The following is a 12870-nucleotide window of genomic DNA, read 5'->3' on the forward strand; positions in this document are numbered from 1 at the left end:
TTATTTTTGGTTTTCATATTTACTAAGTGTTTTTATTTACCAAAAGTCCCAATGTCGTGTTATATAAGAACTTATTGTATGTTATATGATAAATCTTTGACTAAGGTTTTAAAAATAAAGTCTGAAGATGTTCTAACTGATATTGTATGGTCGTGAAGAAGATACAGCAGATACAATAAAAAACTCAAGTGTTAAATGGTTGGAGTTTCCTTGAATAAAATTAGTATTCAAAAGAAGAAACTTCACTATACTGACTTATTGGTATGTTAATTTCTTAAATTTTTATCTCCAGACATTTTTGCCAGGTTAACATCCTTTTATGTGATTCAAATAGTTTTTTTTTTTGTTTATTTAAGTACTAGGTACGTTATGGTCTTTGAAACATAAAAAATTAAAATGCAAGAGACAGAGCGCTTTTTGTTTGACTGTTTTGAAGCATTCTAAACGATCTAGGAAGTCTATCGGAATAAAAAACAAAAACATTTTAAGACATAGGTAAATCTATTAAAAACTATGTAAATAATGTTGAAGTAAATAATATTTTAAAGAATTGAGGTTAATCCATTAGTTTATGTCCAGAATAATGATTCAAAATAACTTTTTTTTATTAAAAAATAGGTGCAAGATATTCGCAAAAAAATCGATAGAACATTGTGCTATAATTTATTAAGAAACAATTTTGACAACTTTTTTATCAATATTTATAACAAAATTTACTATTTTGGTTTCAATACTTTTATAACTAAAAAACCACGAATTTTGAGTTATTAATGTAGAAGTTATTAGAATCTTAAATCCTGCAGAAGGTCATTTCAAAGCTTTAAAAACTGACAGAGAAGGAGCACTATTTTTGTTTTAGAAACTTACTTTTCTTATATAGAAAAATATATCGATACTAAATTTAAAACTCGTTTCCTGAAAAACTAGTTTTTTTTTTTAAATTATGACAGTGTTCAAGTAAATGATCGATATGTGCACCTTTATTTTGTCCTTTTGAAAAACCTTTTTAAAAATAAAATTTTGAGAAAAAAAATCAACAAAAATGTTCAGCAGATTTAAAAACAATTTATTGAAGAAACAATTTATTCTTTCAAAATTAAACTATAAATTTTTCTTATCTGTGGAATTTTGTTTATAGTTTCTTACTTTTGAAATAAAAAATATTTTTGGAACTATATTAACGGTACGTCATAGAAACCTTTTCTGTACTGTAAAGAACTGTTAAGGTTTTTATATATTCTCAAAAAACTCATTTTTGGATTTCTCAAAAATATGATATATTTTTGAAAAATCAAGTTTTTGAACATGAGTCAGTGAATTTTTTTTTAAATTTTTTTTTTTTGGCGTCAAAATTCATTTTTAAAGAATACATATTTGAAAAAGTTTGTAATACATATAATTATTTCTTTTTCTGAAAATTCTTTGTGCAAGAAATAAAACAATATGTTTCGTTCACTTTAAATAGATATTTTTATTTTTTAAGATTACACTGAAATAACTTAAAATCAATGACAACCACGTTGATTCAACTATTTTTCAAAATGATTTTGCGTTTAAAACGATAATTTTAAAATCAAAGTAGCACATCGTTAGTTAAAGTGGTTTGTTTCAACTTTGAAAAAAGCATCAATCTAAATTAAAAAAAAAGAAAAATTTGGCAGCTACTGAATATTGATCCTACAACTTTTGGGTCACAAGGACAATGCTACCTTACTGTTTGAAATTTAGGTCATAAAATGCAACAAAAACTTAAGTCCGAAAAAAAAAAATTAAAATTTTCTTACTGTTTCAATTTTACTTCAAATTTGTATGGTTTATGTTAGTTTTTTTTCACCATTAATTGCGTTTTTTCCTCAGTGTATCTTTTTTTACATTTCCATCACTATGTTTTGTATACCCCTATTTTGTATGCTATATAATAATAAATACATAGTGAGACTGCAAATAGTATATTCTAATGGGTAAAATTTAAATTCTTTTTTTTTTTAATGTCTTTATTTATATGAATGAAAACAGCGTACACATACGAGTTGTTGTAGTACCTACAAGTTGCGAAATTAAATGTAAATACAAAAAAAATCACAAAAATGCAAAACAATTAGTGAGTAATTTATTGTTGATTTTTCAACATTTTCAACATCATTTGTCAATCTAATAGTCATTTGCATTTATTCACTTTCTCCAGAAAACCCCTAAATTAATTGATATTAAGTATTGTAATGCACTTGACAACTCAGAATTTTCGTTTCCAACAAAAACAGATAGACGTGACGTCAATATAATAGTCACACTTGTTTAGAGATGGTCATGTATACACAAATGATTTGCACATGAAAATAAAAGACCTACCACTTATGGTTGCTGTTCATTAGCACGTAACAAAACGAACCATCATTTCTTTAAGCTATTGGATATTTTTTTTATCACAACTTACCAAAATCATTTGAGCGGAATTTTATATTCTTTCTTAGGCTCGCCAAACAAAATAATAATTCTAGTTTTTGTTGCTGGGTTGTTAATTGTTTTGATAAGTTGTAGGTATAACTTATCTATTATTCTACCTAAAATTGAACTCAAGACTTTTCGAAAAAAAAAATGTCACTAATAAGAGGTCACAAGTTAAACGAGACAAACTTGAACTTTTTCCCCTAATTAACTTATTTATGAAACCGAGACTACATATTGGATTCAATTAAGATAATTTACAATTATGTAGGTACTCCACTTCGAAAGGCAGAATTTTAAGGTGCAAAAATCAACGATGTAAGTAAATCGTAAGTGCATATGCAACAGATAACATTGAGGAGTGTCAAAAAAAAAGGCCTTAACAACTTAATTACGAAATGTTGAATTATTATCAAATCTATGAAAACCATTTTCCTTGTGTAGGCAATTGTCTCATAACATTTTTTCAACTAGAGTTTTTCAGTTGATAAAGTAAAATCACTAAACTGAATTAAAGTCGAGTGACTGTTACCGTATTTAATACTAGTCTTTAAAAGGGCCACTTCATTAAACAAAAATAATAACAATACAAAAAGTAATCAGACTCACTTACAAAGCTTTTGTTATCCAATAGCAGGTGGTCCAATTATAATAAATTAAATGAATATAAAAAAACAAAAGTCATTATGTGCAGATTTATTTGGTAGTACCTTTGTTGGCATCCTCATTAAAATTATATTTTTTTCTTTGGAGACAATCGGCAAATGTATGATTGTAAAAAGTCGATAAATTCAACATAAAAAGCGAAAGAAAATCATTTTGAAGATCATTTTCTGATCATTAAAAATCGATTGTTTCAGCAAAAGGAGATTTTGTATTAGCTACTTTGAATAGAGAAAAAGTTACGCATACACCAGAGTGACCCAAAATTACGCACGTACTTGTTCTAATGTAGTTTTTTATTACTCTGACCACAAAGCGAAGTATGCCATTTGATTTGTTGCATAAAAAGGAACTTTTGTAATTGTTTTATATTTTTAAATCGTGAGTAGTTTAAAAAAAAAAACATTTTTTACATAACTTTTATAACTCAATTTTAATAATTTTTTATTATTTTTTTATTTTTTTATTTTCTTCGTTATAACTATTATAACATTTTTCAAAAAAAGTTTTCATTTTTAAGAAATCAACACTTAAACATGAAATTTCAAAAGAAAAATCATCTACCCGTCTTCAAAAATTGATAAAAAAAACTGTATTTTTTTTTAACGGTTTACCTAACGCTTTGGAATAAAATTGGCTTGGTCGTTAACGAGGAGTTCAGAAATTCAAAAAAGGGTCTATGACAGGTACCGTTAATAACGATAAAAAAACTGTTTTGTAAAATAGTAGTAATACAAAAAAAAAAATCAATGTCCCGTTTTCGAAAAATTGATTTTTCAAAAAAAAAAGTTAAAAATCTAAAAAAAATCCAAGCAATAACTACCTTAAGATAAATCAAAATCAAATTAAATTTTAGTTTTGCATAAGATATTAAAAAATGCTTTTTATCGATTTTAAAATTGAACCAATAATTTTGACGGGAAAAAAATTTGAAAAACTATTCTTAGGGAGTTACCGTTACCAATGATTTTTGAAAATACATAATGTGAAATGAACTCGCATTCAATTTTAGTCTACAAAAATTTAGTTTTCAAAGATTTTGTAATTCGCCTTAAAATCAAGGTTTAAAGATGCCGACGACCTGAAATATTGTCCATTTTTATGGAATATCAGATAGGATCCATTTTTGATAATACGAACTTTTGCATTAAAAAAAATTGTGTTGCAAATGAAAAATATTTGCATTGAAAATAAATTTTTTATTGCAAATAAAAATAACTTGCATTAAAATAAATTTTTTTGCAAATAAAAAATTTTCTTCATTGCAAAAAAATCGTCCAATTTCTTACAATTTTGACTCTTTGGCCTCACATAAGGTTCAATATTATATGTAGTTGTAAGAAATTCGACGAATATTAAAAACAAAAATATTTAATGCACACAATTTTTTTTTTGTCAATGAAGAAAATTTTTTATTTACAGTAAAATTTTTTGTAATGCAAATTATTTTTATTTGCAATAAAAATTTTATTTTCAATGCAAATAATTTTCAGTTAGTTTTTTTTAATGCAAATATTTTCCAGTTGGAATAATTTTTTTTTCTTTTAATGCAAATTTATTTCAGTGCCAATAAATATTTTTTTTTTTAATTTCAAAGCATTTTTTTCAATTGATATTTTTACAACTCTGGTGGTATGTGTGTGATCCAGTTCAGTGTATTAACAGACTGACAATTATTTCGCTTTCCTTATCATCCTAATGTCTTGTTTGATTTGTTATCTCAAGTTCAATTTATAGAAATCCTAAACTGGTCCTTTAGTACGTACCTGTATAGTATATTGCACATAAGAAAAATGCATCCTAACTTACAGTGTCAAAGCTTTTAAGCTGCTGTAAGAAAAAAATCTTATCAGACAGGTTTGATTATTTTTGATTCGGTATAAAATTTGAAATACGCATTTCATTTCGAAATAACTCAAAAATTTCCACATAAACCTTATTACATTTTGATACATTTTGTCGTTTCATACTAAAAAAAAAAAACATAAACAACAAAAAAAATCAAAGCTCAAGCAATTGGCCTACTAACAACATTCACCACACACGTTCCACTGGCACCAATATAATGAGCGTGTGTCGTCAGAGTTGAAAACTTTATATTAATCTAAAGCTATAGCTATTCATAGCTTACCAATTTAATCTATCTACCAAAAAACACTTCAAATTTGTAGCTTCCACTTGCCTGGTACCTAGAAGGAGTTGTGTCGGTTTGTCGATTTGCCGGTTTAAGCTTTAGACTCAATAGAATGCTTGCGCACACTAGATTCATATAGTCCACAGCAGTAAGTAAGCACGAACTCACATCATCTAATTTCCTCCGCAAGCTATTAGCAAATAGAATTGTGAATGGAAAGGCGCGTTTATGTAACATACCGCCACTTCCACCACCGCCAATACAACCACTTGCCGCACCGAGGTATTGATCCGACTATAACCGGCTTTTTTTTGTGTAAATTTGAGTGATGTTTTCTATAAACCTGCGAAGATCACAGACAGGCTTGAATAGCCTACAGTCTTGTTGTCTTACAATGTTATTATCCCTACTGGCAAAGTGGAAATGTCACTTCATGTTAATGGTAAGAAGGAACTTTCAAAGAGCAACTTGAAGATGATAAGGTTCGAAGGTCTTGAAGTAGCCAACCATTAAATCATACAACATGTTTTAAGACAAGAAATTTAGGTTTAAAATCAAAACGCCAAAAGCAATGGTCAAATCAATGTGATATGAAAGTGAGTACTTTTGTTAAGTCCCATTGTAATGACTGAATTGTATTTGTTTTGTTCTCATACAAATGTAATAGCAGGTGTATTTCATTGATTAAAGTGATTTTTAGAAAGCCTTAAATATGGTTGTACCAACTTGTTCTTATAACTCAAGGGTCATTTTTTTTAATAGCGATTTTTTTTTTCAACCGAAATTCGGATTTCTTGAAAGTAATTTTTATGTTGTGAGCTAATTTTTGCAGTGAGGAAGTGAGGATAGTTGTGTACTTTGTTCTTCCACAATGATTGAATTTTGACTCCTTGCAAATACGATTATTCCAATAAAAGAAGATGAAAGACATGGTACTGAAAACGTAACAAAATTCATCAGCTCCCGTTTTTGAAATATTGCCGTTAGAAAATGCAAAAAAACGTGTTTTTTGACTACTTCGGACCTTATTCTTTAATATAAAGAAAATTGTTAGAAGATATTTAGTAACGGTTTCTATAAAAACTATTTTCCTTCTTTTAAGAACTTTTTTAATCTATCCGATATCTTTGTTATTGCTCGAGTCTCGAGATATCTTAAAATGAAGAAAGTGGCTTTGTCTTCATATATCATAAAGGAGATAATGACGTTATAAAATTTATGAAATATGCAAACAATTGAGGATATCTTGGGAAGTAAAAAAGATATCGAAAAGATTTAAACAGATTTAAATGCACAAAAAAATTTACCTTATATGAAAGAATAAGGCCCGAAGTACTGCATTTTCTAACGGTAATATTTCAAAAACGGGAGCTGATTAATTTTTTCTGACTCCGGATTCGAGTTCAGCACACCAAAAACATTCAGAAAAGTATTTTTTTTGTTCCGGCAACAAAAAAAAAGTTTAATTTTGGTAACCAGTGTAATCGTTATGAAAACTTTCATATTTTGAATATTTTTATAAAACGGCTGCGAAAAAATGATATTCTACAATATAAAAACACTTGACACACCCAATCACAGTTAGTGCAGAATCATCGATACTAGGTTAACGATCATTCTAAAATTGGAGTTATGTAAATTTTCACAGATTTCACTAAATTCATATTCTTTAAATTCGCACTTGCATATTTTATTTTTAAATGTCTATTGTCTACCTACATAGTATTTATAGTTATTTAAATATACTGTATAAATATACATAGATTATAAATATATGGTAACGAGTCTTTTATTTCAAATCTCGAATATTTAGGTTATTAAATCTTTTTAGGTCAAATTACGTATTCAAAGAATTTAGAATAAGAATTTAGAACAATAGCTATCAAAAAGTGCTAGTGAAATGAAATCATCAGAGATTTGACATAATTTCACCCTTATATCCTTTATACATATTTAAATATTTTAATTATGTATTTTATTTATGATACATTTAATATGGTTTTAAATAATACAGTAAGGTGGTATTTTTAATTTAAATTATTGAGGTTAACTTCGCTATCTTAAGAGAGTAACAGATTTGTGTACATATTAAGATGAAATAATAAAATGAAAGAATTGATCTTTGATTCTTATTTTTTGACGCATGTGTTGCAATAGCGTTACCTCCACACATCTTTTGTATCTAGTTTCGTTTAATTTTGATGCTGCAAGAATATTTGACATTGACAAACATGTGTAAAATATATAAAATCACCAAAAGAAATTCTTTTTAAAGTAAAAAAAAATTAAAGTAAATAGTTATGGGGCTAATTACTTTATCATCACTTCATCATCCTAGGGTTTTTTTTTGTACCATATATGCGTTTAGGGTTAAATCAAATTTGCATGCATTCACTAAATGATGCTTTTGGACATTATGACTTTAGCAAACTGCTATTTCGAAAATTATGTTTATACTTTTTCACACAAGTAAATCTTTCATTGCCAGTGATAATAAAAATAGAAAAAATTAAATTTTGTTTAAAAAAATTGGAGTTTTGCAATCTTATCAAAGTTGCCCTTAAATATTTAAATTGACATAATTATTTTGAAAAAAATAAAAAAATAAGAGTACAGGCAAAGTTTGGTAAGTGTATAAATTTTGCACAGCAGATGCTTTGTTTAGGGCAAGTAATTAAGAAGATGTTAACTTATTTTAAGTCGGAGGTCTTCTTGAAAAAAAAAAAAAAAAAAATAAAAAAAAAAAAAAAAATAAATATGCAGAAATCCACTTAATTTACACACATTAGGTCTGGTTGAGTACTACCTTAAACAGAAATATGTATTTCTACTTTTGTCAAAAATAATGTACAAAACTACATCATTCCAGAGTACCCAAACGGGAACTGGGCTGAAAATGTTGATAAAAGTAGAAATATTTCTGTTTTATGCAGTACCCAAACAGACCTATTGTTTTCAAAAGAAAATGTTTTTATTACTGAAAAAATGTGCACTTTAAAGAATTTTGTTGTAAAGAATTTTGACATCCAGAAATGTTTAAAGTTATTTATTAAGTAGAATTATGGAATTGATACAAAATAATTTTTTAGACCGTTATTAATTGTACCTTGCATAGAACCGTTTTTTGATTTCTGAATTTCTCGCAAGCAAAGCCTTTAAGAAACTTTCAAGAAACACATTTTTGGATTTTTCAAATTTTGTTGGAGTTTGAAATGTTTTTTTTTTATTGAAAAATCGATTTTTTGTTTTTTTTTTTTCTTTAAATGTTGTTTTTAAGTGATGATTAATATTTTCTTAAAAATGGCATACAAATTTGTATGTTATAAAGTTTTAAAATACATTATGTACTTGCACAAAATTATTTTTTTAAGAGACAGCTCTACCGATTTTATGTTTTTTTTTTTCTAAAAATTCTTTTTTATATAAGAACTCAAATCGAATAAAAGTACTTCGTTTTGTGGTCAAAATCATTTAAAAACGTGCTGAAGTTCCTAATTATTAAAACAAACTTTATATTTTCGGACATTATTTATGAAATTCCTTAAAAAAAATAATTTTTTTTCCTTAATTTTTGTTTTCATAAAAAAGTATAACATAACAATCAAACCACTTTCACCCTACAAGTACGTGCAAGTGGTGAATTTTATTTATAATATCCTTGCTTAAACTTAAACCATTGAATTGATTTGCTACAAAATTGGTCGTTAGAGATTTATGTGAAATAACTTTAAAAAAAATGATAATTTTTAACACCAAAACAAACGGTTCTTATACTTTTCATATAAGAAAAATTAATTTTTATCCAAAATCGCTTATATTCGTTTTTAAAAGTAAAAACGACTTTATTTTTTGACTTGTATCTTCATATTTTGACTACGCCCTCACTCCTAAAAAATATGCTTAAATCTTTTGAACTGTAATGTGATTTTGTATGAATTCGTTTACTTTGGGAAATATAAGGCTAATCAATAGAACGATGTTAAAGCAATTTCATAACAATACGTTGCAATCAATATTAGGACAAAATTAATCAAAATTCTTTGATACAATTTTTAATAAAATTTCATTCTCCTCATTGAATCTGTCAGAAAAATATATATTAGCATGAATCAAAATACTTCTAGACTACAAATTTTGTTTCATTGTAACTTGTTTTTCGTAATAACTTGTTGCTCCAAATATTTTTTTTTTTTTCAAAATTATTACAAAATTTTAACAACAATTTAATCTTCCGTTTCCTCCATTTCTATTGTTCCTTACCTTTTTCTTGAATTTCATATTCCTCTTCAGTCTCCTTGTCGGTTAATTTTTTAAATTGCGTCAAATTCGCCACCGAAGTGTAACCAATAATGCGCTGTTCTCCTACTTCTTCATCAATCTCATCATTTTGATAGGACAATTTCAAACTATAGTTAACTTTATCTTCAAATATCGAATTGATTTTCTTTTCCAATTTATCACCAATACCAGAATCTTTTGCAATTAATTTCTCATTTAAATCACAATTATTTTTTAACTCGCACGTCGAAGTGTCCAAAGTGCCCGCACTCAATGTGCTTAAAATACTTAGCACAATAATTAAGACTAAACTTGTTGTAGAATGCATTTTTTTTTATTTTTGTGATTCCAAAAAAATTACAATAATAATCCTCTCATTCTAGACAGATTTGTATTTTTCGAATTTGTTGTTAGATCATTGCCAAAAGGTGGTGTAAAAATAGTTAGAAAATTAGAACACAAATTCAAAATTGTAACGCTCGTTTTTTTTTACTATAAGAAGGCCGACGACTTGTATGTGCAAGGTGTTGAGAAGTCGCACTTCTAACCGAGGAAAGCTTCGTATTGCGATGAGACTAGCTTGAAGTCGCGCAGGTAACTAAATTCGCTAATAGCATAGTTTATGCCAAAGTCAATTCTTTGGGCCTTACAATTTTACACACACGGTTTCGGTCGGTGGTGTATATTCAATAATAAATCCAAAGGGGCAGCTTTAGCTTACAGCAGGTAAGACTTGAGAAGTACGCCTTGACGTCATGTCAGGTGAACTTCTACCACATATATTCAAGCTAGAGTTTGTGATGCCTGCCGCAGGTGATTGGATGTGTGGTGACTATTGTGTGAGTTGCTTGTTGCGCTTCTAGATACATTTTCGCATCTATTTTGTGCGCCCAGATTTTGTATTTTTTTTCGTTTACATTTTATTTTCGTTGAGTTTTAAATGAATTGCAGTTTTTTTTTCATCTGTTTTGGTAAAATCGGAATGGTAATTGTTACAATAACTAATTTTATTGCTGTTGCTGAGTTTACAACTTTTTGTTTTAAAAGAAATGTGTGTACAGTTTTTTTTTTAACGAGGAGGCAAAAATGACATCGCATCAAATTTTATTGTGCTGATGACTTTATGATTACAATGCGATTTGAACTTAAAAACTGAAAATAAGAAAACAAAAAAATGTTGCGGAAAAGTGTGGTGCATATAGAGTGTAGAGTGACCATACCAAAAACCAAAGGAGAACATAATTTTTTTGAGAAAAATCGTCGAAAATTTCAAAATATTAATTTTATTTTTTAAAGCATTTTTGATAACTCTGACCAACAATTTTCAACTTTTTAAAATTTTCCAGAAAGATTTGTATAGAATTTTATAGATTTGGGTTCAGTTAGTTTAAAAATTATATTGGTTTCTTTCTAGCAGCATATTTGGGGGATGTTCATAATAATTTTTAAGTTTTCCTTATTTTGAGCGTTTATTTAAAATTTTCCAGAAAAATGTATTTGGGGTTAGTAGACCTGAAAACCACATTCATTTATTTTAGTTTTTCACATCTTGGGGGATATTGTATTTTATTTAATATAAAAAAAAAATGAAATGGTAACGGAGTTACGAATAACAGAGTTACGCGCGACAGAGTTACGGCCGTCAAAGTTACGCGAAACCGAAGTTACGAAAAACTAGAGTTACGAATTCTAAAGCTATGTTAAGCTAGGACATGTGATTTTTGGGTTGCAATTGTAATAAATTGTAGTAGTAAGATTTTACCACTTTTGATAAATTAATCTTTACTTACTATTTTACACAAAAAATAGATAAGTGTGAATGAAGTAACTCAAAATATTACAAGTCGTCTTTTGTCAGTTTTTCGTTAAAATGCTTTTGTATTTTTAGATTTCTTGAGAAAATAATGCATTTGAATTCACTCAATAAAATTCCATTGGCTAAGTTATTGGTACATCCTGTTGCCAGACAGGATGTCTACCAAAATCCGCCCCGTGACGGAACAAAAAAGACCTTGTCTTTTTCAAAACTAGCTTGCCGTATTTTTCTTGTAACAGTGTCAAAACCAACACTTGGTTATATGAAGTCTAAGCAAACAATAAATTATTTGTAATAATGTCACACTCGTGACGATGGAATGCCCCTTAACATAATTTTGTTGTTTTTTTTTTTTTTTTATAACTTCCTTGTTCTTTCCTATTTTTGAACAAATTAAAATCTTTTTCCATATTGAAAATCTCATATTCAATTAATTCAATTATAATTGGAAAAGAAAAAAAAAAGTCTGCAAAAATCTTGCTCTGTATATTGGTCACCCTAAAAAAAAATGGGCGACAAGTGATTTTCCAGTTCAATTAGGCGAGTTTAACAGAATTATAATGCTGTAATAAAATTGCTGAGGCTGGATTTAGTGTAAATTACCTACATATAGTGTTGTGAAATTTTGACTGTCATTATGTTTATTTGTTTTTCTTGAATTGTGTATGTTGGTATTTTAGTAGATTTATTTTCTTTTTGTTTTGTACTGATTTTTTTCTTCTTGCTACCAATGCACTTGCAGTTTTATTCTTTTGTGGTTTATTGAAAATAATAAAAAAAAAAATAATACCAATCTTACAACGGGAAATATGATAGTTTGCAAATTCGTTCAATAAATAATAAAATAAATTTAATTAAGTTCATTGACATAATGTTATAGTCATTAAAAAAAAAATTGCTTAAAATTCAATTTCTTAGAAAAATAAAGTTTTTTCGCAGAATTCGACTATTGTGGAGCTTGAAATCAAAAGAAACGCTTAATGACTCCAACCAATTAAGAATGAAAGTGAAGAAGGTTTCTTTATGATAGCTAGATCAAGAACTAGTTATCGGTCAATCTCATTCAATAAAAACACAATGACTTCAAAACTTGATATAATTTTACTATGAATGAACTTAACAATCTGACATACAATTTTGCATCTTTTCTTTGAGTTCAATGACCACTGAACATGAAAAAGGTTTTACCAACAAAGGTATTCTTTTATTTGATTTGAATGAGTTTGTCTACTCATTTCAGTCTTGCCGATCCTTTCAATTATCATGCTATTTTATTACCACTGCGAGAAGAATCTTTTATAGAGGCTAACAAACAAACTATCGAGTAGAATAAAATTATAGGCAATCAAAGATACTTGGTCAACAAACATAAAAAACCTTAAAAAGTCCTCACGAAAGAAATTTAGATTGCAAACTTGATTGGTTCAAGTTGAAGTGGATGTAAGGATGAGTATAGGGCATTGGCAATTGGCATGTGTTTGTCAATCTGATCGTGGTAATTTGAAAGGAGGAGTTAAGATTGTACTCATCTTAT

General features: G+C 27.6%; 1 protein-coding gene across 1 annotated transcript in view; it reads right to left on the reverse strand.

The window, feature by feature from the left end:
* Nucleotides 1–10239, reverse strand: part of LOC129910311 (nose resistant to fluoxetine protein 6) — a 30767-nt gene extending 20528 nt beyond the window's left edge. The window contains exon 1 of the mRNA XM_055987644.1: nt 9503–10239. Within this exon, the coding sequence (XP_055843619.1) occupies nt 9503–9848 (346 nt within the window). The 5' untranslated portion in view covers nt 9849–10239. The remainder of the gene's footprint in view (nt 1–9502) is intronic.
* Nucleotides 10240–12870: the final 2631 nt, after the last annotated feature.

This window comes from Episyrphus balteatus, chromosome 2 (genome assembly GCF_945859705.1).
Source record: "Episyrphus balteatus chromosome 2, idEpiBalt1.1, whole genome shotgun sequence".
In the NCBI taxonomy this organism is placed as follows: domain Eukaryota; kingdom Metazoa; phylum Arthropoda; class Insecta; order Diptera; family Syrphidae; genus Episyrphus; species Episyrphus balteatus.